Genomic DNA, 27,948 nt, shown 5'->3' on the forward strand with positions numbered 1-27,948 from the left:
TCTGCTAAGAAAAACTACTATGATTCTAAGGGTTAGACAGCCCGAAGAAGGTGTATATGAGAAGGTGACATGCTTGCTTTAGGCCTGTCTTACCAGATCAAGGAAAAAGACACTGGAAGCAACAAAGACTCCAATCATTAGCCTGAACCTCATTTTTAAAAAACTGATTAGAATCCAGGAGAAATAAAAAATCTGTAAGAAAAATCTGGGAGAAGACTGAGATAAAAGAAAAGGGATGGAAATAATAATTTCCCAAACAAAAAGTAAACACTACCATATGATCCAGCAATCCCACTCCTGGAGAAAACAATAATTTGAAAAGATACATGTACTCCAGTGTTCACTGCAGCACTATTTATCATAGCCAAGACATGGAAGCAACCCAAATGTCCATCGACAGAGGAATGGATAAAGAAGATGTCATACATATATACATATATATATAATGGAATATTACTAAGCCATAAAAGGAAAGAAATAATGCTGTTTCCAGTCACATGAATGGATCTAGAGATTGTCATACTGAGTGAGGTCAGAGAGAGAAAGACAAATATCATATTATATCACTTACATATATAGTCTAAAATGGTACAAATGAATTTATCTGCAAAACAGAAATAGAGTCACAAATGTAGAAAACAAACTTAGGGTTTCCAGGGAGTAAAGAAGGGAAGGAAAAATTAGGAGACTGGGATGGACATATATACACTCCTACCACCTGATCTGCCTCTTGAGAAATTTGTATGCAGGTGAGGAAGCAACAGTTAGAACTGGACATGGAACAACAGACTGGTTCCAAATAGGAAAAGGAGTACATCAAGGCTGTATATTGTCACCATGCTTATTTAACTTCTATGCAGAGTACATCATGAGAAACACTGGGCTGGAAGAAACACAAGCTGGAATCAAGATTGCTGGGAGAAATATCAATAACCTCAGATATGCAGATGACACCACCCTTATGGCAGAAAGTGAAGAGGAACTCAAAAGCCTCTTGATGAAAGTGAAAGTGCAGAGTGAAAAAGTTGGCTTAAAGCTCAACATTCAGAAAACGAAGATCATGGCATCCGGTCCCATCACTTCATGGGAAATAGATGGGGAAACAGTGGAAACAGTGTCAGACTTTATTTTTCTGGGCTCCAAAATCACTGCAGATGGTGACTGCAGCCATGAAATTAAAAGACGCTTACTCCTTGGAAGGAAAGTTATGACCAACCTAGATAGCATATTCTAAAGCAGAGACATTACTTTGCCAACAAAGGTTCGTCTAGTCAAGGCTATGGTTTTTCCTGTGGTCATGTATGGATGTGAGAGTTGGACTGTGAAGAAGGCTGAGCGCCGAAGAATTGATGCTTTTGAACTGTGGTGTTGGAGAAGACTCTTGAGAGTCCCTTGGACTGCAAAGAGATCCAACCAGTCCATTCTGAAGGAGATCAGCTCTGGGATTTCTTTGGAAGGATGATGCTGAAGCTGAAAGTCCAGTACTTTGGCCACCTCATGTGAAGAGTTGACTCATTGGAAAAGACTCTGATGCTGGGAGGGATTGGGGGCAGGAGGAGAAGGGGACGACAGAGGATGAGATGGCGGGATGGCATCACCGACTCAATGGACATGAGTCTGAGTGAACTCCGGGAGTTGGTGATGGACAGGGAGGCCTGGCGTGCTGCGATTCATGGGGTCGCAAAGAGTCGGACACGACTGAGCGACTGATCTGATCTGATCTGATATATAAAATAGATAACTAATAAGAACCTACTGTATAGCACAGGGAACTCTACTCGATACTCTGTAATAACCTATACGGGGAAAGAATTGTAAAGAGTCAGCACATGTGTATGTGTAACTGATTCGCTTTGCTGTACACCTGAAACTAACACAACATTGTAAATCAAATATACTCCAATAACAGGTTTTTAAAAAGTGAATGCATTTTCTTAAAAATGCTCTACATGTTTTGCATACCTTCCATTATTACTTTACCCCCTCCTTACACATTTTTGACTTAGAAAACTTTCTTAAGCTTTGGAAAGATTGATATAGTTGATTTAAGACTGAGAGAATTATCAGAAATGTGTACATTAGTATTGGGATAGGGTTAGTTTTTTAGATGAAATTGAACTTCATGCCTTATGCGTAGAAAACAACAAATGCTGAGGAACCCGGTTCCCACTTTAAAATACAAATGTATGAAATTCGAGCACTGTTTCCTTTAGTGCTAGTCATTCATGTGATTCCTGCCTACAGACATTTATAGAAACATGTGGTCACTGTAATTACCTTCATCCATGCCATTAAGTAATTCAGTTAAATCTTCATTTTTACTGTCAAACTGATGCTCCTTCCACGTTTCACCATTTTCACTGCGAAGAACAATGAGCTCTCTCTCCTTGCCTCTCATAGAACCAAAGTGAGGGATTTCCACTATGACAGGGCTGGAAAAAAAGCCACATTATTTTGGTATCAAAGGAAATGTGTTTATGGTTTCATACTTTTTAAACTGTTTCACTGACAATATTCATTTGAAAGTCAGAGGTGCCACTAAGGTTGGGAATGATTTCAAAGCTGCAGAATCATTTGCTAATTAAATAATATATTAGAAGCCTGAAAACATGCCATCATTCATTCATTCACAAACAATTCTTGGGGGCCTATCATATGTTAGGCATTTGATTTAAAAGAGGGAAAATATTCGGCACACATTAGAAATCGAGGAATTGAAAGTTATTAAAATAGACCATAAGAAAGAAAGTTGGTCCGTTTTTAAGAACACAATAGGTATATTATACAAAACACTCATGATTTAAAAGGACACAGTCATTTCTTTAAAGAAAATTTGCAAATAATTTTGAAAGATTGCTGATTTTTTTCCCCTTAGTAAGAATACAATCAATGTAACAATCCACTCCCTCCAACGGTCAGTTTACATAACGTTTATGGCCTGTATAGTCAAGAGAGTTTCTTTAGTTTTTAAGTTACGAAATGGGCAGTTTAATTTCCTCACTCTTGTAGGACTGCATAGGAATTAAACTTTCTGAAAAAGCACTATTGGTTTGAAATTGTCATATAACAATCTTTTGTTATATGTTAATCTTTGACAGTGTCCTTTTGCAAAAGAATGTAAAAAAATGGCTGCAAATTGAAGCTAGCCAATCAAGCACAGGAATAGTTCTGTTAAATTTGAAAGTAGGATAAATGCTAAAAAAGATGAATGGAAGTAAGCAGACCACAATCACACACAGTTTATGTAGTTGGATTGTGCAGCTTTATTTTATGACATTTAAGTAGACAGTATCATTATTCTCCTACAGAGGTTGTATGTAACCTCACCTCTTAGCCTATGTGATTATGTACAAGTGGGAAAAGAAGGTACAGGCTTAACTAGGTAACAGCATAAAAAGTGATAGTAGTTGTAATGACCAAATGACATAAAACGTATTAATATTTGAGTTATTACAAAAGCATTCACTTAAAATAGGATGATAGGTATGAAATTTTTACTTTTGGCAAAATACTTATCATTAACTAAAATTAAGGGTTTGAAAGATTTTTTATAATGCATTTATTTTTTGATGGGTAAAAGCAGAATCAGCTATTCCTAACAGTGTTAGTAATTTCAAGAGTTATTAAGATGTTTACCATATTTTTAACCACACCTGGATCAGACATTACTTTTTTCTTTTTTTTTTTGAGAACTAGATACAATCTTTGCAGGTTGATGTATCAGATACTGTCCCTGTAAATATTTAAGGGATGTGGCTTTGTGTATGACATTCAACAATACTGGAGAGAAGAAATGAACGAGGGTCTGGGATCAAGGTGAAAGCCAAGCATAAGTTTTCATAACAGGTTTCTTCATGCAGACTGCCAAGGCCAACACACCAGTCAGACAGACAAGCAGACAGACGAATACCAACACACTTCAGCTTAAACAGAAGAAAACAAAACAATTTAATAACTTTAGTAAATATTCTACCTGCTGCCTATTTGGCTTTCTTTAAATATCTTGTATTCCCAACATTTTTTTCAAAATCAGTTTACTTATTGATGATTTTCCTTCTCAAAGTCCATAAAGTTTACTTAGTATGCATAAGTACTTTAAAAAAATGTAACTCCACACACATACATATATATATATACACACATATATATATATATATACACACACATATATATCATTTATAGCAAATGTTGATTCAGAGTCTGCAAATACCTTCTCTTACACTGGGTTAAAATTAGATCTTCAGTCTATCTTAAAAACGACCATAATCAGTTGAAATATTTCAAATGAAAGTAAATTTTACAAAAGCACAAAGTTATGAAAGCAGAATGCTTGCAGTGAATTCCACATGCTTGAAAAGCACAAGAGAGGTCGCGGCGGGTGCTACATTAAGTCAAGCCACTATGAATTTTTTTTTTCTTTCAGTGACACACATCAACTGAAAGCATTAAAAACTGAAAATAAAATTAAGACAAGAATAAGACCATGGGTGTGATAGAAAAAAATTGAAAATGGAAAAGAATTGTAGACATTCTGTATCTTGTCTATAAAGATCCTACCCAATAAATTTTGTTCCTTGAGGCCCAAGCTGCAGGATTCGGCTAACCAAGCTCTCACCCTCATTTACAGGGGGAGGATTGGTGGGAAGATGCAGTTTACTGAATAACATCCATGCAGCAGGAAGAGAAACAAGAAGGGGAAACTGTGAACAAACTGTCAGTCATGACAGAGCCTGCCTGGTTCGCACCCAAGTGCCACCTCAGAAAATAAATTCATTTTTTTCTCTTAAAGGACCAGATCACAATGGATTGTTTCCCCCAAAAATTATCATTAAGCAGACATGTACCCAAAATAGCCATTTATTCAATATGTCACGTGTCAGAGTGGTGCCTTGACTTCCACGGGGGCTGCTGGGGTTCCGTGCACTCACTGAGCAGAGAACATGCTTCTCAGTTAGTAAAAGCTTTGACCAGCAAACTGAATTAAGGGAGTGCCAGCCTTCCAGCTTTTCACAGAATTACATAGCTTTGTGACCTTTGATTCTACACCAATGCTATAATCGATCAAAATGGTCCAACTCAATAGATTTAGTAGTTAACTCAATAGATTTAATTTAATTGACAAGGGTAAAGAAAATCAAAGATGCAGTATAAGGGCCAAGATGAAAATTGACAAAATGACTTACCCTAAAAATTGTGCCCCTGCAGGACCCATTTCTACCAGTCTACTGGCTAATCCCTCTCCTTCCACCATGGGGGGTGGGTTGGCCAGTTTATGTCTCTTTACCAAACGGCAGGTGATGCGGGTGGGGGCCGTACACTTGCGTGGAGGAATGATAATCCTCATCCCGTGGTGACGGCTTCCCCTCATGGAGCCCCCTCGAGCATCCACCATAAAGCTAACCAGAAACCTGCAGAGGAAGATCAGAGGCCGAGTCAGGGAGAGATGCAAACCATCTCCACAGTCAGTTCTGAAGTTAAATGTTAAAGTGACAGACAAGGTAGCTAGCATTCCCTCTCTTTAAGAATACACTGGAAGTAAATACCTCAAACATGCATTTGACTTGTGAACTGAGCAAAAGTGTAAAACACGACAATTTATTTTTGGTGGCAAATGGCCTCTGAACAGAAGTCAATCACTCTGTCGATGCTCAAACTAAAGCAATAGTGAATGTTTCAAAGCTGGAATAAAAGTTGGCTATTAAAGGACTGTCTTGCATTTAAAAACAAAGTCCCCTAAACAAAACCACTGTATGTGGTTGCTGTGGGTGGTTTAAATTATATTTAAGGGTCATTGTAACTATACATGGTTTTAGCCATTTGCTGACTATGGAATCTCTTCCCCCAGCAGTTAAGATGAAACTCCACAGTACGTCTTAAACGTGAACAACTCAGAAAATAAATGTATATTTAATCATACCGACACTCTAATTTTTACTATTTCCACAAAGCAGAAACGAATAAAAGCAGAAAGTGACTAAGTTTTACTAGGGCAATTTTGATGGAAAGGGATTTAATTTTTTCAGTATCAATTTGGCTTTAAAAACTGTTTAAAATAACCTACATTTGAGTATCTGTACAGAAATGCAAAAATTGACGAACTGACTTTTTAGAAAACATCTCTATATAATTCTGTCATTGGCTGCTACATTAAAGCTAGGGAAGAAAAACTATTTATCTGCTTGTGCTTGTAGCTATGAAGATGTAAAGATGTAAACTGTCATATTTGGGTAGTATCTTTTAAAACTTTTTATGGCATATAGTTGAATTATAATGTGTTAATGTCTGCTGTACAGCAAAGTGATTCAGTTACGCATATATATATTATTTTTCATATTCTTTTCCGTTATGATTCATCACAGGTTACTGAATATAGTCCCCTGTGTTAGACAGTAGCAACTTGTTGTTTATCCACCCAATGCATAATAGTTTGTATCTGCTAATCCCAAACTTATTTGGGTAATATCTTGATTCCTATCATATGTTCATGAAAAAAAGACCTCTGTGACTCCTCCCACCTTTGTCACCGGGTTGTAAAGCCCTCTAGTAAACATAAACCAGTGAGCCCAACATATGAAGAGTGCAAGTCAGACAGGCGAACAGAAACACATATTTTTACATTTTGGTTCTCACATATGAAAATATGCTTATTCATGGAAGAGCACCAAATGTTGATATTTAGAAAACTGTCTGAATATCTACAGTATCTGGTGTGTGTATGTGGGTGTGGGGGTGGACAATCCCATCCATCAAAATCTGCTACTGTATACTCTTCTGTAAAACAGTTCTAACGTCCCCGCAAATAGATTTCAGACCCTGCCTGGAGGTCTTAGCTGGAGACTCCTTCCAAAAGAGTGATGCTTCTTGACCTTGAAAGAGTAAATCAGCCCACCATCCCCATGGAGAGAGGCAGGTACATGGGGATCACCTTTTAGCCCAGCAGATTTTCAGAACCAACTGTGGTCATCAGTGAAGTCATCAACTTCATACCTTTTTGCTCTTTTTGGATTTAGCCATTTTCCTCTGGATTAATGAATGGTTTTTATGTTTTGATATTATTGTATCTACTTTGAGAGACTAGAATCACAGGGATATTCAAAGTATGAGGGCAAGAGACAGACCCCTTCAAAAACAGAACAAAACAAAAAACAAAACTCCCTCCTATTAAAAAACAAAGATCCTTGTTCACTTGTACAAGTGTCCAGATGAACTGTCTCCAGTGCTGAATGATCCAGGGCTCCCTTGCAGCTACTCTGGGAGCCTTCATTTCCTTAGACATGTACAAGCTTAACAGCCACTTTTACCCGGTACTGAAGACAATGTGGCAATATTATAAGGAAGCCCAAGACAAAAATCTGATCTTTCCCAGCTTTTAGTAGTTAAAAAGGAACTTGTGGTTGGGATTAACAGTAACAGAATAAATGAGAAATGACTCAAGATAAACTCTGGGTTTGAAAATGCAGTTGTATTGGTACAAATAAACACTGGAGTATTTACACTGAGAGGACCTTGCTCACCCTGGCAACAAACAGCTGGTTCTCACTCACACACATAATATTCCGATCAGGTTGGTCTTGTTCACTGCTCTACCTGCAGAGCTGAGCATGATTCTCACACATAATAAGCACACAGTAAATGTTTATTGAATAAACCAATAAACAAAACTATTTTGTTAAGTGTGCTTAGAAATTGCCTAGGTCAGATTTGGTTACTAACATTGAAAAAAAATACAGAAAAATATATACATATATAAATACATGAAATATATATTATGGGCTTCCCTCATGGTTCAGACGGTAAAGAATCCACCTGCAATGCAGGAGACCTAAGTTTGATCCCTGGGTTGGGAAGATCCCATGGAGGAAGGCATGGCAACCCACACCAGTATTTTTGTCTGGAGAATTCCTGTGGCAGAGGAGACTGGCGGGCTACAGTCTATGGGGTCTCAAAGAGTCAGACACAACTGAGTGATAAATTTCATTTATTTATACATATATAAATAAATGAAATATATATTATAGGTATATAATATATATACATATATACACTGAAGGTAGTGTAAGAAGGTTACCAGTGTCAATATAAAAATACCCCAGCTACAGAGAATATCAGAACCAAATGGAAAAACCATGGCTTAGAAGATTTTAATGACAAATTGGAAGAATCTCTTTCTCTATATTCTGCATGGCACCCAGCACATAGCTAGGGCTCATTACTGATTATTTATTGTTCTAAGGTTTTCAGCTTTATAGAGCCAAAAGACTGAGGAAATATGGGGTAAATGTTAAGCAGAATATTGAGTCCTATTATTCAATAACATCATGAAATACAGAAATTTGTTTTTTAAACTCCCTGGTGGCACAGTGGGTAAGTCATCTGCCTGCAATGCAGGAGATCTGGGTTCCATCCCTGGTTGGGAAGATGCCCTGGAGAAGGAAATGGCAACCCTCTCCAGTCCTCTTGCCTGGAAAATTCCATAGACGGAGGACCCTGCTAGGTTACACAGTCCATGGGATCGCAAACAGTCTCACAGGACTGAGCAACTTCACTTCTTACATGTTGGATACAAAATAAAATTTCATGCACTATAACTTACAAAAACAAATGAAAAGGTAATACTGAATCATATTCATTGTATCTTATTCATATGTAAACTAAAGCAGGAATTCTACAAATGATTTTAAAACTAACACATGAATGTTTCTAGTTTTAGGAACAGCAGGATGACAGATGCTGATACACTTACAGACATTGACACAATCTGTGGGGAAAATTCACATAAATTAAAAATACAAAAAGGGATGATTCACATAAAAGACACAGTTATCACCTTGAATCATACTGAGGAAGTGGAGAAGAATAGCTGCAAAATAATTTAGAAAGCAAATGGGAAAATTAATGTAAGATAATTAGAAGCAAGCAACAGAAAATGTCAATGATAAGCAAAGGAAAAATAAAAACCATCAGAAAACAAAACCAAGGCATTTGGCATTTGTGGGACAATTTGGAAAAAGATTTGCCTCATATGGCTATGTATAAGCTACTCCATAGACCTAGCATTAGTGAACTAGTTCCAAGTGTATACCAGTGTATATTCTCCTTTTCAAATAAGCCCAACTAGCTGCTATTACTTTCCTTCCCTGAAGAAGTCTGTTGTCTTCAATGAATTCAAGGGGAAGGAGAGATAAGTTGCATATTCAAATACTATACTGTGTCCAATGTAGAGGAACGCTCATTTCTGATTTTATTATCCCATGATGCCTCAGCTTCTCAATTTACTAAATAAAACCCTTGGACTTTTCTTTCCTATGTAGAGTACAAAGTGCTGGTTCTAGATTCTGGTAACATGGTGGCAATTCACTAAACTTGGTTCAAAAAACTCAATATGTTTGCCCACTGAATGAATGTATTCTGGGTGTTTTATATTTTCCTTCTCAACTCTGACTTTTTTTTTTTTTTTTTGCTTTTGCAATTTTAGACTCATATACATCTACTATAAATCATGTAAATATTTTAAGCAGTTTAAAAATTAATATTACTATAATTAAGAATTTTTCTAATTAAAGAAATGCAATATTGATGACTCAAAGACCACCATGTAGTTTATAAAGCACTTGCATGTAAATTATTTCTGTTTAAATGACATTGTGGTGACTTGTGTTTTACAGCTGTGATGTTACAAGCTGTAATTGTGTAAGAATTCTTTAAATAATTTGTAGCATTACTCTGAGCTTAGGACTTTTCCTCTGTAAAATGGGAATAATGATAAAACTTATCTCGGTGTCATTTTAAGGTTCAAATAAATATTAAATAATACATGTGAAAAGATTTAGCATGATGCCAGATATATGACAAGCACTAGCTATGTTAGCCATCACACTTTACTGTGATTCAAAGCAGCAAAAAATACTTCATAAGATATATAAAGGCATTTCACATATGTTAATCATAGTTAATTTATTTAATTCAAAATGAGTCTGTACTTGTCCTGAATTACAATTAATTTATGGCCTAAACATCAATTTCAGAGGTGAAAATACTTTGAAATTTTCAAATTATTTCATTCCCATTTGTATACATATCGATTATCCCAAGTTTTAATTACCTATTAGGCAAAGAACCCAATATCTAAAAATACAGCAATTATCAATTTAGCAGTTGAAGCAGGTCACCTCTTAGCTGCCTGCTGACTAACAGGGCAGCAAAGAGGAGCCTCTTCGATGTGGTTTTTACAATAGCTCTTCTGGTGTACACACACTGGTACATTTACTGTTTCTTTTCTTTTAAAAATTCATTTATTTAAAAAACTTTAATACAACTTCATTATAATTATATTTCAGAAAAATAATATACTCAGAAAAAACATTTGAATAAAGTAAAATGAAAAGAAATGACTATACTAAAATTTTTTTATTGAAATGCAAAATTAAGGGCCTAAAAGTAGGGCCAGAATAGCCAGGCAGTTTTTATGCACCAGCGCTTTGTTAATTTCCTTTCTAACACTGTGCTTTTGTCAATAAAAACAGATATGCAGACTTGTCTAGAAAAGAATTTACTAATGATTTACAAATATATGCCACGTATACTCATTAATGAAGTCCTTTAGAAGATCAATATTTAATACATGTGAAACTTGCCAATATGAATTTATAACTCAAATAAATGCAATGTTAATGTAACAGGAGAAGTGAGTTTCTGGTTACTTACCCGGAATGAACAGGACTTGAGACAAGATTGACATTGTCCAAGGTATCTGCAGCCCAGCTGTAATGTCTAAGAGAATCTGAGTCAAATTCTCTTGTGAATGTTAGATGCTGAAAAATAAACAATGTATTATGTCAGCAACTCATCCAAGACAGTGGTTTCTCTGCACCTATAAAATATACCTGTATGTCTCCATCAGTCCAGATAGTTCAATATTCAAAATAAGCATTTTCTTATAGTTGTCTCTTTTATCCTCAGGTGACCAGTTCCAGGACACCCCTCACCCACCTGTGCCTGTGGATACTAAAATACGGGGATGCTCAAGTCCCTTATATAAAATAACCAGTGTCATCAGCCCTTTGCATCCACGGGCCTGACTGTATATTCCTCTATAGGTCTACATTGCAGTTTCAAAAATTAAAAAATAAAGTTCATTGATATGCTGTATTATTTCAGTCTTTTAAGAAACCACTTGAGTAATTGGCATGGCACAAGGAAGATCACAGAAGTCATTCTAACCACGATTTTAAGTACTTCAAAAATCTCTTAAGTTAATCCTACAACTGTAAATTTCTCTTCTGAATCTCAAAAAAAAAAAAAAAAAGGTCAATCTTGATGACTTCTATTTCCAAGTGGGATAGAGAAGCCTACAGTAGCCTAGCGCTGTACACCAGATAAGTATGGAAATCATCTATCTCTGCAGGCAGCAGGTAAGTATGGAAATCATCTATCTCTGCAGGCAGCAGGTAAGCATGGAAATCATCTATCTCTGCAGGCAGCAGAGAACAACTGAGGTGCAAAACTGGAGGACCTGTACTTGGAGAGGAGGTGACCTGCAAAAAGATAAGCTGACTTTTTGTTTCCATTTTTAACTTGGGGGCATTTGTCAATTACCAGTGCAGATGGAATCTGGGCTTTGTGCCTACAGGGGCTGCCTGCAGGGGATACAAAAGCCAAAAGAGTTTTGGTGGGGATCTGGGTGGCCTCAAGCACGCTACAGATTTCTGTTCAGAACATCTGCTAAATTCTGGGGCTGTGCAGAACAGGAAGGTGAAAAACCGACCTGAAAATTTCTGAAAGGCATAGTAGAGCTGTTGGGCAGTTTCATGAGAAAAAAGATTCAGAGTTTGAGACTTAGAAAGGGAGGGGCCTCAAAGACCATACCAAAATTTCAAATAAGGACCCTGAAGGGCCAGAGACAGTTCAGAGATTGCCTGAGGCTTATCAGGGCTTCAAACCAGCCTCATTTCAGCAAAATCTTGACTGGATTAGAAGACTCAACCACCCCTCTATTTGCATTGCAGAGAGATAGTGACTCCTCTTTGAAAGAATATATCATCATTGGGTGTGTCATGTCTACAAACTTGTTTTTAATACATCATGTCCAGCATGCAATGAAAAACTGCCAAGGATGGCCAGAGCACATGAACAAAAACAGAAAAAGATACCCAGATACTATAAACAGATCCCAAGGTCGTCCTGTATTTTGAAGGAAGCTTATAAGAACTTTCACTACAGTGATCCTAATAACTATGATTAGTATGTTTAAGAAAATAGAAAAGATAGAGAAAAATAAAGTTGGATAATTCAACAGAGCACTGGAATATGTGTAAGAAAGAATCAAATGGGTCTTTGTCCGGTTCTCAGTATAATGTGAGTTCTTAAGTAGACACAACAGAAAACAAGGTTAGTAAACTGGAAGTGTAAGTGGAAAAACATACAAAATGAAGGGCAGATTTAAAAAATTTTATGTTATATTGGACTATGGTTGATTTACAATGCTGTGTTAGTTTCAGGGGTATAGTTCAGTGATTCAGTTTTATATATATACATATTCTTTTTCAAATTCTTTTCCCATTTAGATTATTATAGAATATTGAACAGAGTTCTCTGTGCTATTAAAAGTAGGCCCTTGTTGGTTATTTGTTTTGAATGTAGTAGTATGTGTATGTCAAGGGTAGATAGTTTAAAAGAATGAAAAATACAGAAAATGGTATGAGGCGTAGAACACAGTGAAAAGTTTTAACATATGTGTAACTGGACTCTTGGAAGAAGAGGAAAACAAAGTAGAGGCTAAGTCTGAAGACAGAATTGCTAAGAATGTTCTAAATCTGATGAAAGATAGTATTTCACAGACCACAAACGATATCAATCTCATTTTTCATCCTGGTAAAGATCTGCTTTCTATTGAAACCCCAGTAAAATGGAAGTTGAGTGTTAACTCACACATACACACACACGCACACAAAGAGCATAAGAGAACACATCAGCAGAAAAACAAGGATTGGTTGAAACTCTCTATAAAAGTGATGTGATCCTCACAATCCCCTCACTGATTTATCTGTCTCCAAATAACTAACTTCCATCCATCATCCTTGGCAGAAAGTTAGAGGTATAGAGACCAGAGGAAGAAGATTATGGAGAAGATTTCTCCATAATGAAAATGGAGATTAATTGAAAGCTTATATACCAAATGTTCAGACCCAAACTTCTACCTTTACTGGTCTCCCAGATAGACAGTTAGGGATGGAGCCTGGAGGCTGAAAATGGAGGCTTCTCTGAAATTTTCCAGTGAAATGTTCCAGGTTCATTTCTTTAGTGGAAGTCACAGATGACAAGTCCTCTACCATGCAGAGTACCCTGTGAGCTTAATACTCAGTCATCAAAAGGTATCCCAAGTCACTGTCTCTGGAGAGAAGAGGCTGAAGGTGTATATGGAGGTTCTTCTTTTAATCCAGATGAGTATGTGTGATAACAGGACATGACTTTTGATTGGTGTGTATATTTGATAAGAAAACAAATTTTCTAAATTACTGTGAATTATAAACATTAAAGAATAGCCCTGAAATCAAACTGAACAATAATTTAAATCAAACTGAACAATAATTTGTAGAGCACTTATGTGCAGTCACTATCCTATCCAGATCTTAGGGGAATGCAGAAATGAATGAGGAGCAGCTTTCTCTGCATTGAGCGAGAGAGGACACATCTGCTGGGTGGGTGTGTGATCAGTGATGTTCATAAAAGCTTATAGAACCAGGTTCCTAATCCCCAAAGAGCAATGCATCACTTCAGAAAGTGCCCACATTCTTTATGGTTTAACCAAAGATTAGATGTTGGCTTTAGTCTGGCCTCATTTACCAATTTTACTGACTTTTAGAGACCCCAAAGAACTGCCCTCCGTGCCTAGTTGCTTCAATCGTGTCCTGACTCTCTGCGACCCTATGGACTATAGCCCACCAGACTTCTCTGTTCATGGGATTCTCCAGGCAAGTATACTAGAGTGGGTTGCCGTGCCCTCTTCCAGGGGAGCTTCCTGACCCAGGGATTGAACCCCTGTCCCTGAAGTCTTCTGCATTGGCAGGCAGGTTCTTTACCAGTACTGCCAACTGGGAAGCCCAACTCACCTCCAGAGCAGGGCAAAATGTTTAATGTGAAATAGTGGTGTTGCTTACTAAATTTTTTAGCAAACTAAAACTCCTACATTTGGGGCCTTAAGGTTATTTTCCAAAGGACCCATTTTTTTCAAGCTCTAATAAATAAATAATATCACTCCTCTTTGGTAATTACAGTAAATTATTTACCCTTGGTCCTCTTAGACACATGCACTGGCGACATTAATTATTGAAACGATCAATTACATCACACAAAAAGGTAACACTGCCGTGATGCAATATTTATGCAGGCAGGAGTGTGCCAGCACACGGGGACCCCTCAGACTTCCTCCTAGGTCCCTCACTCTCCCCACCCCTAGGAACTCTGTCATAACACAAATGAACCAGTGTACAATGAACAAACACAAAGACGTGTTCAAAACAACTGGCCGTATGTCCTCACATTTGTTCCCGTTTTTTTTTTTCCATAGAGTTTTGCAGAGGTTTATGGGTAGGCCTAACAATTATAATAAGTGAAATACAGACAAACAAAAGGCTCTTCTCACAATGCGTCCACTGAAATACAAAACAAGGCATGCCATCTAAACCTAGGGTTTTTATAGATACGAGGTGGTAGCTTCATTTCCAAGTTACGTGTCTCTGAATACTTCTTTCTACAGACTGGGCTTCTCTGGCGGCTCAGACAGTAAAGAATCTGCCTGCAGTGCAGGAGACTTGGGTTTGATCCCTGGGTCAGGAAGATCTCCTGGAAAAGGGAATGGCTACGTTCACTTAAAACGGAAATGTGCCGCTTGAACTGCTTACTTATTTTAATCAACGATATGAATTTCAAAATGTTCTGACACATCACTGTGCATGGTACCACAGTACCAGGAAAAACTCTTGCACCTGGTTACTTACAGCAGACATTTAAAACAATAAATCAGATACTACATAAACGATGGTTGAAAAAGGTGAGCTAGAGGGACTTCCCTGGTGGTCCAATGGTTAATTCTCCACGTTTCCAATGCAGGGTGCATAGATTCAATCTCTGGTTGGGGGAATTAAGATGCCACATGCCATGAGGCATAGCCCAAAAATTAAAAAGTAAAGACACCGTGCTTATTTAAAAAAAAAAAAAAAAAGATGAACTAGAGACGGCTCTCAAATTTCGCACAGCAAGTAGGGGTGTTCCCAGGGCTTAATGGAAAAGCCGGGCTTTAGAGCTGAGTCACAGACTTGGATTTGAAAATCATCTCTGCCATTTGTGAAGAGAGCACTTTTCCCACTCGTAAGCTTTCCAGTTTGGAAAGGCTGCTCAGTTGTGTCACTGAAGGCCTCACTCTGTCCCTTTATATTCACTGTAGCCCTGGAAATGTGGTTTATTTATCTTCATGGACGATTTGGGAAAGGCAGCTGGAAGGCTCTGCTCAGATGCAGTTTTCACTCTTGCGGGCCCGAGCTTGGTCACAGAGGAGAGCCACCTGCTTTGTTCCCCTACGCAGAACTCCATGAGGGGCTACCTGTCCCGGGTCACTGATGCTGGCCACTGGGTAGGGGGTCTGCCCAGGGGTGCAGTTACCAAGGCCCACTTGGGTCAGACACAACCCTCAAGCTGGCCTCCACCAGGAATGAAGGAGATACTTTGCCTTTGACTTTTCTTTTTCTTTACTTATTGAAAGCCCCCTTGGAGATGCCCCAACACTACTTGCTGGCCTTAAGATCCTTAGAATGTTTCTTAACTTTTCTCGGTCTGAGTTCCCTTATTTTCAAATTGACGACTGATTGATATGAAGATTAAATGAAAATGAACACCTGAGATCAGGCACCAAGGCCAGTGTTGGCACGGTATAGTCGTTTCTACTTTTCAAAGACTTTCAAAGTACAGATGTGTAGTTGCTTCTATTTTTCCTTTCTTTTCTGAAAGTCACTTCTACTTTTCAAAGGACTTTTATTTATATGAGCCCATTTGTTAAAATCTGATAATGTGTGGAGAAAACACAGCAAAAACAATTTCCAGCTAGGACTGGCCCTTTACAATTATAGACACAGGATGCCTATATTAAATCAACAGACCCCATTCAGTTAGAAGAATGTATTTTCTAAATGCCTTCTGCTAAGTCACTTCAGTCGTGTCCGACTCTGTGCGACCCCATAGATGGGAGCCCACCAGGCTCCCCCGTCCCTGGGATTCTCCAGGCAAGAACACTGGAGTGGGTGGCCATTTCCTTCTCCAATGCATGAAAGTGAAAAGTCAAAGTGAAGTCGCTCAGTCGTGTCCAACCCTCAGCGACCCCATGGACTGCAGCCTTCCAGGCTCCTCTATCCATGGGATTTTCCAGGCAAGAGTACTGGAGTGGGGTGCCATTGCCTTCTCTGATCTAAATGCCTTAGTCTTATTTAAATTTCTATGTTAAGAGCAACTCTACCAACTCAATGTTAAGGACTGTCCTAGGCCTTTACGGTCATGTGTTGTTTGAATCTTCAGGACCGAGTAGCCTCAGGAGGTAATATCACACCATTTTACAGATGAGGAAACTGAAGTTCAGAGAGGGATTTCAAGAAATTGATAATACAAAGTATACACTCAGTACCTAAAACACTATGTTAAGGAAAAGTTCACACTGACTTAAGACCTTTTACTCCCCAAGTCTAAAATGATTATGATTAAGCACATCATTTTTCATCTTGGAAGTGATGTCAAGGATACTATTAAAACCAAAATGCACATTATTCATTAGAGTCTAAAGCCTGACTAATGATGATACCACTGTCTCCAAGAGCTTCATACTTTCCCAAAATAGTTTCTCACCAGCCGTATTCATCAGAGCAAAGAAGAGGGCAAGTACACAGTGGCCTCACCAATGAGGATGCCCCCAAATGCCCAGGACCGGAAATAAATATGCAGGCATGGAAGAAAAGAGTCAGGAGAAAAGAAAGTATTTGCAAGGAAAAGAAAGAGAAATCCAATTAACTCCAATATCGGCTAATTCTCCAGGGTGCAGGCAGTCAGACCGTCACCCTCAGTGTCAGATGACACCAGTTAAGGTCCGTTGGCGTGGCTGCCCCCGGCAGGAGGTCATCCTGTCGATGAACTGGTGGTCTGGATACTGCTAACGTGAACGGCACCAGGTAAAGCTCACAGCAACAGGTCACAGGCAAAACTCAGTGCGTCTAATCGGAAAACCTGTAAACGTGATCTAGTTGAGAAACCGCTGGATGATGTAAGCAGCCTGGGCGCCCGGGAGAGCACAAGCTTGTCAAAAGTCATTACCCAGCACTTAGTGCCTTTAGTAGTTACCCCAGGATAACTTCAGCCTACAGCCACACGTCAAACAGGGCCAGGGCAGAGGGATCCGCGTGGGTGTCAGATTCCCTAGACAGAGGATAGATGATTGGGTTTCAGGTGGGCTGCCTCACTTCATAGCCCATGAATGGCAAGTCAGAAACCCTCACTGAGCCTCCATTTCTGCATCAGAGTAGTGGTGGATAATGTTAACTGTCCCAGCTCACTGTGAGAATGCAATGACCCAAGGAGTGTGAAAATGGTGTGAAAATTCTAAATTGCTAGGTAAACAAAAACACAGATATTAATCATCCTGATACTCCCAGATCTTTTATAGTTGAATCTATTTCTTAAATTTATATAGCATTGCAGCCCCTTGTGTAGCTTTTTAGGCTGGCCTATGTTTTGATTTGACTATAGGGAGTAGCCTGCTGGATTAACAAACATTAAGTGGCATTTTGCTCACGACAAATTCTGGTCTACACATCGACTCCTCCAGGGGACTGTGCTTCACTCAGGCTGCCGTACTCCGCTTCTGACAGTGGCACTGTGGCCTCGGGGCGGCAGCAGAGGGGCTCAGGCAGTCATCAGATCTGTTTTACTCTCAGGCGGACCACCAACCACCACCTAATGTGACAATGGGCGCGTAAAATGCTCCTTTCAGCCCCAGGCTCTTTGTCTGTGACGCGGTAATGAGAATACCTGGTCCATGAGGTGGCTGAATACATGGAATTAGGAGATGCATTTAATAAAAGGAATGGTGGGTGCTGCCCTGATTATTGTAATTGTGACCTACGGCAGATACTGAGTGAAATGGAAAACTGAAGTACACAGTAGGTCTTTTTGGACATCTACCACAACTATCTGGAAATACCTTTTAAAGAAATGGATAGAGAAGATTGTGGCACAGTGGGATATTGCTTAGCCATACAAAGGAATGAAATTGTGCCATTCACAGAGATGTGCATGGACCTAGAGACTGTCACACAGCCTGAAGTACATCAGAAAGAGAAAACAAATATTGTATAGTAATGCATATGTTTGGAATCTAGAAAAACGGTGCAGATGATCTGACTTGCAAAGTAGAAACAGACACACAGATGTAGAAAACAAATGAATGGATACCAAGGGGGAAAGGGGATGAACCGGGAGACGGGGACTGACTTCTACACGTTACTGTGCATAAAATGGGGAACTAGTGAGAATTCTACATGTTACTGTGCATAAAATGGGGAACTAGTGAGAACCTGGTGTACAGCACAGGGGACTCCACTTAACGCTCCGTGGTGACTTAAATGAGAAAGGAAATCCACAAAAGAGGGGATATGTGTATTTTTTAAAAAAGAAAGAAATGGATTCCATCTTAAAACAAGTCTAATTCATAGTAACAGAGGCTAGAGTGGTGGTTACCGAAGGCTGGGGTGGGGGCCGGTTGAGGAAAAGAGAAGATATTGATCAAAGGGAACAAACGTTCAGTTATAAGATGAATAAATGCTGGAAACCTGAAGCACAGCACAATGATTGCAATGAATAAAAACGTATCAAACACTTGAAATTTGCTAAGAGAGTAGATCTCCAGTGTTCTCACCACACAGCAAAAAATGGTAATTATGGCAGGTGATGGATGTGTTAATTAGCTTGACCATGGACATCATTTCACAATGCAGATATATTTCAAAACATCATGTACACCTTATAAATGGATTCCATAAAAGAAAAGCTGATTCAAGCAGAAAAATAAAAATTAAGAGCTTACTAAACCGGGTCTTTTCTAAAGTATTTCTTTTCTAGAAATCTTATTACCCATAAGACTTATTTGAGACTAGAATACAAACCAAAATGAAGGTGCATTCTAAGGATTTCCAAATCAGATTGATTTTAAGAAAATTTAGCAACCGCTTGAACAAGAGAAGGTGAAGTCAAGGTCAGCATAGAAGCTGAGAATGTTAATACATCAACATCCGGCTCAAGACGTCTAAATGAACGGTACTACCTTAAGTTACAACACCAAACTCTCTGCCTTAAAAAAAAAAAAAATCTGTAATCTTGCTGACCAATCTGTGAGAGGTGTTGAGTGGACCACCTGAGTAATGCTGGCAAAGCACTTTGAAGAGGAAAAAGCAGCACATTAAATGCTGCTAGTTGAAAGTGCTTATCTTTCAAGGACTATCTCTAACACATTTTTAATCTCAGGCTGGTGACCTTCTGCCACCAGGTACATTTGTGAGAGCCCTTTAGAAATTAGCTTAAAGGCAAGAAACAGGAAAGTTAATCTGCCGAGGGAAGACGGAGTGGGCAGGCAGGGGTAGAATGGGGTTGGCAAGACAGTGGGAAACATTATTAGCAAAACCAGCCTTTTGGGTTGGGCATTTTTCTCCCTATTACTGAGATCATGGAAAGGGTGTAGGTCTTAAACAAATAAATAAATGTGAATTTCTCCCAAAGAACTCTCCAATTCACACATTCCTTGCTAATATATCAAGTTGTACACAACACAGTATATAGAGAAGGATACATGAGACCATCCTCAGCCTCACAGAAGACCAAGTCCAGCTCAAAGGATTTGGAATCCTAGTGGGGGAGATAAATGAGAAGAGTTAGGGCGTGTCCACAGTGTGACAACTGCCTCCAGGTACGGGGAGGCTACTGGGAAGCCTCCAGCACTGACTCCAGAATGATGTTCACAGGGACCCAAAAACCAGTGTAACTGTTTGCATATTGGTATAGTTACACCTTCTAAACCGGTCACCCTTGGAAGCCCTGCTATTGAGCCCCCTTAGACACAAAGATTGTGGGCAAATCAGGTCTGAAGAAGGAAGTCTGAAAGATGAGAACAACCTAACTAGAGACAGACAGCGCCCTGCATCTGCCCCATTTTTCTCTTTTTGTAGATGTACATCTGCAACCTCAGATATGCAGATCATCCCACTCTACTGGCAGAAAGCCAAGAGGAACTAAAGAGCCTTTTGATGAACGTGAAAGAGGAGAGTGAAAAAGCTGGCTTAAAACTCAGCATTCAAAAAACTAAGATCATGGCATTTGGTCTCATTCAGTTCAGTCGCTCAGTCGTGTCTGACTCTTTGCAACCCCATGAATCGCAGCACGCCAGGCCTCCCTGTCCATCACCAACTCCAGGTGTTCACTCAGACTCACGTCCATCGAGTCAGTGAACCATCCAGCCATCTCATCCTCTGTCGTCTCCTTCTCCTTCTGCCCCCAATCCCTCCCAGCATCAGAGTCCTTTCCAATGAGTCAACTCTTCGCATGAGGTGGCCAAAGGACTGGGGTTTCAGCTTTAGCATCATTTCTTCCAAAGAACACCCAGGACCGATCTCCTTTAGAATAGACTGATTGGATCTCCTTGCAGTCCAAGTGCCATTACCTCATGGCAATTAGATGGGGAAAAAGTGGAAACAGTGACAGATTTTATTTTGGGGAGGGCTTCAGAATCACTGCAGACTGTGACCGCAGCCATGAAATTAAAAGACACTTTGGCAGAAAAGCTATGACAAATCTAGACAGCATATTAAAAAGCACAGATATCACTTTGCCGACAAAGGTCCTTATAGTCAAAGCTATGGTTTTTCCAGTAGTCCTATAGAGATGTGAGAGTTGAACCCTAAAGAAGGCTGAGTGCCGAAAAATTGATGCTTTTGAATTGTGATGCTGGTGAAGACTTTTGAGAGTCCCTTCGACAGCAAGGAGATCAAAACAGTCAATCCTAAAGGAAATTAACCCTGAATACTCATTGGAAAGACTGATGCTGAAGCTGAAACTCTAATACTTTGGCCACGTGATGCAAAGAAATGACTCTTTGGAAAAGGTCTATTGGAAAAGACTCTGATGCTGGGAAGGATTGAGGGCAGGAGGAGAAGGGGGCAACAAAGGATGAGATGGTTGGATGGCATCACCAACTCAATGGACATGAGTTTGCTCAAACTCTGGGAGATAGTGAAGGACAGGGAAGCCTGGTATACTGCAGTCCATAGGGTTGCAAAGAGTTGGACACGACTTAGTGACTAAACAACAACAACAACAGATGCATGGCATCTGTGTCAACAGAATCAAAAGGAAATGAAAGGTTTTGTTAGAGATCAACTGGCAAAGAATGCCTTTCTCTATGTTTTGACCTTGCTGAGCAGCTTGTGGAATATTAGTTCCCTAACTAGGGATCAAACCTGAGCCCCCAGAAGTGGAAGCGCAAAATCCTAACCACTGGACTGCCAAGGAGTTCCCTCATTTTCTTTTTATTTAGTTAAAATTAGATTTATTCCTGGAAAGAAAGCATAAACTAACGTAATCTCAAGGTTGAACTGCACTTTGAAGTGCTAGAAGACTTTCTACGTTGCCCTTGATAGGTGGTTATTCAGGCCAGATTTGACCATTACCAATAGCCAGCATTCAGCATTCCAGAAAAACATCTACTTTTGCTTTAATGATTACGCCAAGCCTTTCACTGTGTAGATCACAACAAACTGGAAAATTCTTCAAGGGATGGAAATACCAGACCACTTTACCTGCCTCCTGAGAAACCTGTATGCAGGTCAAGAAGCCACAGTTAGAACCAGACATGGAACAACAGACTGATTCCAAATTGGGAAAGGAGTACGACAATGCTGTATATTGTCACCCTGCTTATATAACTTCTATGCAGAGTACATCATGCGAAATGCTGGGCTGGAGGAAGCACAAGCTGGAATCAAGATTGCCAGGAGAAATATCAATAACCTCAGATGTGCAGATGACACGACCCTTATGGCAGAAAGTGAAGAGGAACTAAAGAGCCTCTTGATGAAAGTGAAAGTGGAGAGTGAAAAAGTTGGCTTAAAACTCAACATTCAGAAAACTAAGATCATGGCATCTAGTCTCATCACTTCATGGCAAATAGATGGGGAAACAATGGAAACAGGGAGAGACTTTATTTTCTTGGGCTCCAAAATCACTGCAGATGGTAACTGCCGCCATGAAATTAAAAGATGCTTGCTCCTTGAAAGAAAAGCTATGACTAACCTAGACAGCATATTAAAAAGCAGAGACACTACTTTGCCAACAAAGGTCCGTCTAGTCAAAGCTATAGTTTTTCTCGTAGTCGTGTATGGATGTGAGAATTGGACTGCAAAGAAAGCTGAGCGCCAAAGAATTGATGCTTTTGCACTGTGGTGTTGGAGAAGATCCCTGAGAGTCCCTTGGACAGCAAGGAGATCCAACCAGTCCATCCTAAAGGAAATCAGTCCTGAATATTCATTGGAAGGACTGATGCTAAAGCTGAAACTCCAATACTTTGGTCACCTGATGCAAAGAACTGACTCATTGGAAAAGACCCCGATGCTGGGAAAGATTGAAGGCAAGAGGAGAAGGGGATGACAGAGGATGAGATGGTTGGATGGCATCACCAACTCTATGGACATGAGTTTGAGCAAGCTCTGGGAGTTGGTGATGGACAGGGAAGCCTGGCATGCTGCAATGGGGTTAGAAAGAGTCAGATGTGACTGAGTGACTGAACTGAGAATAGCCAGAATATTAGTGAGGACAGAAGCCCAAATTAAACTGGCTTAAAACCTCAGGGGGTGGGGGCAGATTGAGATTAATGTACTGGTTTATATAATGGGAAAGTCTGGGTGGTGCAACATCAGGCATGACTGGATCTAGCTACTGCCCAAAAGATGGTAGGAATCGTTCACCTTCATGCTCCATCTCTAGCCCTCTTTGGGTTTATATCACCTTTTCATTTAGCAACCCCGAAGGCTGCACAAACTCTCATTAGACTGGCTGAGATTTTATATTTCACCCTGATGTAGTCTTTGTAATTTAGGACAAGGAATCCTCTGAATAGCCAGCAACGAGGCCCATCCTTGGAGGAGAGAAGAGGGAGGAACTCAGCCCCTTCTAAATGACACCAGTTGGCTCCAGTGGTAAAGAACCCGTCTGCCAATGCAGGAGACATAAGGGACGTGGGTTTGATCCCTGGATCAGGAAGATACCCTGCAGGAGGGCATGGCAACCCACTGCAGTATTCTTGCCTGGAGAATTCCGTGGACAGAGGAGCCTGGCAGTCGATAGGATCGTAAAGAGTTGAATGCTACTGAAGTGACAGCACCCAGCATGCATGAGTTAAGGTACAGACGTAGGAGCATCAGATGCTGGCACTGCGTCTAAAGAGAGGGGGCTGGGGATTCTAAGTGCTTTCTGCTCTCATTCCATCTTTGAATAACTACCAGAAATCACACTGATTTGAATGTTTCTGCCTACAGTACACATCGCGACAACTTTTAGGGTCATTCAAAGGAAGTGTAATTAACTGGGTAGCCTTCACAATATTTTTAGACCACTATTACTTTCTGCTTCATATCTGTGTAAAGGTCAACTATTTCCATTCCTTTAATGATGACTTCTAAGCCCTAATTTTTAGTATAATCATTTTCTCCATAATTTTCATAACTTGTTGCTGAATATAAACTGGAAATGTTGTCAGTTCCTTTTAAAGCACATTCAATAAGAACTTATTACTAGAATTAGAAACATAATAAAGAACATGTGTCTAAATATAATCTTCCATGCCAAAAAAAAAGCGAATGCAGAGGATGGCACCACACCCATGTTAAGAATACTAACAAGTCTGAGATCTGGAGGGCAGAGGATAATGGTCTTAGCTGACTCCCTTCCCACATGGAGCAGTGGAGACTGAGAGTGGAGTAGTGTTAAATATATATGTATAGTCGAGTCACTCTGCTGTACAGAAGAAATTAAAGCAACACTGTAAATCAACTAGACTTCAATAAAACTTCCTTTAAATAAAGAAGGCAAAGAGAAGGCAACGTGGGGCCCTATGGCTAGTGACTCTGCCATTTATCAGCTGTGTCCCCTGGGGTGAGTTGCTTCAGCTGCTTGTACCTCAGTTTCTTCATCTTTCTGAATTTCTTTTACTTGTTCTTTTTAAATTAATTTTTATTAGAGCATAGTTGCTTTACAGTGTTGTGTTAGTTTCTGCTGATAGCAAAATGAATCAGCTATGGCTTTACCTAATCCCTTCTTTTTTGGATTTCCTTCCCATTTAGGCCACCACTTTGTGTGACTCTTGATTGCAAAGTGAAGGGAAGGTAAAGGAATGTAGAGTTCCTGGATAACCCAGTATTACAGTACAAAAGAGTCCACTCTTGATATCCATAGGGGGATTAAGTGGTTTATGGACTCATCATGACTAAGACCCAGCAGGGCATGGGGATGGCTTCCTTCTCCCAACTCTGCTCCTTAGCACTGGCCTCCACACCTGCCCTCAAATCTGCACAGGTTTCAGGAACCTGGGGTGGCAGGCCTGTGCTAAACATCCCGGGTCTCAACTCCACTTTAACTGTAGTTAATGTGCAAACTGATTAATCAACAGCCAGATAATAAAGAGGTAGCTGTGCTTGTATGGGCGAGCTCTACCATTGCAAAAAAAAAAAAAAAGAAATTCATGGTGAGTTAATTTTTATTCATTTTTCACCTTTCCTTGTCAAAGCAATTTTAACTGGGCAATGATAGGGCAGTTTTACATCTGACACTAAATCATATATCACTGCTTTAGGAGTTATAAATATTTAAGATTTCTTGCGTGCTTTCAGACAAAATCAACACCGTGGAGAAACTCCGTTTTAAAATTTTACACATGCAGATTTTGAGACATGATAGACATAAACTAATATTTTTTGTCACTTAATTCTAACAAAGTACTTAAATTCTAACAAAGTACTTAATTCTAACAAAGTACTTAAATGCACTTCTGAAGTAAATGCTTCTCATGAGTCGTGCCCAGTGTAACTAGACTCTTTCCTCTGAAATAAAGCCTGTCTTTTGAGGAATTAGTCTTTTTTTCTCTTCTGTGATAAATGAGACATTAGGGACTAAATAAGTTTCTATACCTCTTTCAGAATTTGTCCTCCCCTTTCCTCCAAATTATTTTATACAAATAAAAAAGTTGAAAAAGCTGTATAAGTAATACTTATAGACACTCAACCTAGATTCAACAGTGAGCATTTTGTCATATTTGATTTTCTTCTCTCTCTCCATGTATATACACTTTTGGCTGAACCATTGAAAATCAATAGCAGACTTAAAGATCACTTTATTATTTAAAATTTCAACATGCCTACCCCTGGAAGAGAGATATTCCCCTGTATAGCTTCAATACTATTATCACTGCTAGGAAAATGAACACTAATTTCCTAATAGTATAGCCAGTATGTTTTCAAATGCCACCAACTGTCCCTAAAATGTCTTTATGCCACTCGTATCTTTTTTCCAAGGCTCCAGTAAATTTATCCTGGAGTCACATGATGTGTTTATTAAACATGCTAGTTCCATGAGAAATGCCTGTCAGACCACAGGTTCTCTGTCGCCATTGAAGACAGCAATTATCTGCTTCTGTAGTTAGCAACTTAATAATTATTAGTAAAAAATGTGAAGGTATCCTAAGCTCCCCTTTCTTCTGACTGGTCTACAGTGGGGTTTGTGATGTCCACAGAGGTGTTGTTGAAACTGGAGCAGCAACAAACTTTACAAAAGAACACCAGCTTCACCTCAAAAGTTCTCTCTAGCCTTCATCTCTTTTTCACAAATCCTTCATTCTGAGTAAATGCTGCCCCACCCTTCTGCCTGATTAAGTAGATCTTGGTAGTAGTTAGCAGGTAGTGGTGTGAGAACCCTCAGAAGCCTGTTTGTAGGCTTGTAGCATTGCAAACATTTGCATTCTCCTTAAGGCTTACAGGCAGAAACTGATAACTATGGTGGTAAAAGGTGGGTCATGGTGGTGGAGGTGATGGTGGTGGGGATGGGGTCATGGTGGTGGAGGTGATGGTGGTGGGGATGGGGTCATGGTGGTGGAGGTGATGGTGGTGGGGATCGGGTCATGGGGGTGGAGGTGATGGTGGTGGGGATGGGGTCATGAGGGTGGTGGAGGTGATGGTGGTGGGGATGAGGTCATGGGGGTGGAGGTGATGGTGGTGGGGATTGGGTCATGGGGCTGGTGGAGGCAATGGTGGTGGGAATGGGGTCATGGGGGTGGAGGTGATGATGGTGGGGATGAGGTCATGGGGGTGAAGGTGATGGTGGTGAGGATGGGGTCATGGAGTGGAGGTTTTGGTGGTGGGGATGGGTCATGGGGGTGGTGGAGGGGATGGTGGTGGGGATGGGGTCATGGGGGTGGTGGAGGGGATGGTGGCAGTAATGGGGTCGTGGTGGTGGTGATGATGGTGAACTCATGGTGATGATGGTGGTGGTGGCCTCCATTTCAGGCCCTTGCCCCTAAACAAGTATATATTCAGAAATATAAACCGTAATTAGGTTCAGTGGAGGATCTGCTATTCCATGATAGAACTAGGATATTTGTTATACAACAGCAAAGTGTTCAAGGACTCTCCTTTCACTTGAAACTTTGTAAGTTCTGTGGGGTTCTCTTAGAGCGTAGAGAATTTCAGCTATTTCTATACTCAGAAGTGTTATCAATATATCCACTAATATTTCATTTCAATTGGGAACATAAAGAGATCAGAATCACCCAACTAGGAGAATGACCACAGCCAACCAAGCATAAAGTTCTTCAGAAAACCACAGCCTAGGCTACACTTTACACCTAAGAGCTTAGCTTCATTATTTGAGATAAGTGCCTTCTTTGGTGCTAACACCCACTTAAATTATGGCATGCACCTATAATCATTCTACAAACGGTGTTTTGTTTGACCGAACACTGAATAGCCATTGTAGTCATCTTTGTAAGGCCTGCTTGATAAGAATGTTCTAGAGAGTATAAAAGTGTTAAAATATGTACTGTGGGGGCTTCCCTGCTGGCTCAGTGGTAAAGATTCTGCCTGCCAATGCAGGAGACACGAGTTTGATCCTTGAGCCAGGAAGATCCCGGAGCATGCTGTGAGCAGCCAAGAACCACAACTACTGAAGCCCACGCATCCTGGAGCCTATGGTCCTCAACAAGAGGAGTCACCGTAACGAGAAGCCTGTGCATGGCAACTAGAGATTAGCCCCCACTCACTGCAACCAGAGCGAAGCCCACACATCAATGATGACCCAGCACAACCAAAAAGAAAGAAAGAAAGAAAGAACTTTAAAAAAAAGCTTTAAAAAATATGTACTGTGGTCCTTGTGAAGTGCCATGTACGTCTGTGTTTCTGGAAGTCGGCATGTCCAGACAGGTGGGACAACCCCCCGCCAATGTGTGGCTACCTAACTTGGTGATGATAAATGTCTATTACTTATTCATCTGTCCCAATTAACCTTTATTATGTAGTGAATCAGTAAGTCCAGCATAATTTCACCATGTCATTGTTTAACTATTATAGGCCACCTTCAAACTTAGTTTTATGGTCCTAACAGTTTCATCCATTACCAGCCCCTGAGTGCACATTTAAAACCAGGTATTATGTGTATCTAGACTAATGATCCATCCTGAGCCCATAGGCAGCAAGATTCTGTTACTAGGACTTCCTACAATAAACCAGTATCTATTGAGCCACAGTTATTGGAAAGAAGACATTGCATAAATACCAAATTAACCAAACAAAGATTCTAGCAGAAAGCAAACTACTAGCACATCTTGAG

The 27,948-nt window shown here is 39.9% G+C and overlaps 1 protein-coding gene across 7 annotated transcripts in view; it reads right to left on the reverse strand.

The window, feature by feature from the left end:
- The window catches only part of ANK3 (ankyrin 3), a 375,167-nt gene that overhangs the window by 82,080 nt on the left and 265,139 nt on the right, over window positions 1-27,948 (reverse strand). For all 7 annotated transcript variants that reach the window (XM_027530607.1, XM_027530609.1, XM_027530610.1 and 4 more), the window contains 3 exons: window positions 10,705-10,811; window positions 5,184-5,408; window positions 2,278-2,432 (listed from right to left, as the gene is read on the reverse strand). In XM_027530607.1, the coding sequence (XP_027386408.1) occupies window positions 2,278-2,432; window positions 5,184-5,408; window positions 10,705-10,811 (487 nt within the window). The remainder of the gene's footprint in view (window positions 1-2,277; window positions 2,433-5,183; window positions 5,409-10,704; window positions 10,812-27,948) is intronic.

The sequence above is a fragment of the Bos indicus x Bos taurus genome, chromosome 28, assembly GCF_003369695.1.
Source record: "Bos indicus x Bos taurus breed Angus x Brahman F1 hybrid chromosome 28, Bos_hybrid_MaternalHap_v2.0, whole genome shotgun sequence".
NCBI classification, from domain to species: domain Eukaryota; kingdom Metazoa; phylum Chordata; class Mammalia; order Artiodactyla; family Bovidae; genus Bos; species Bos indicus x Bos taurus.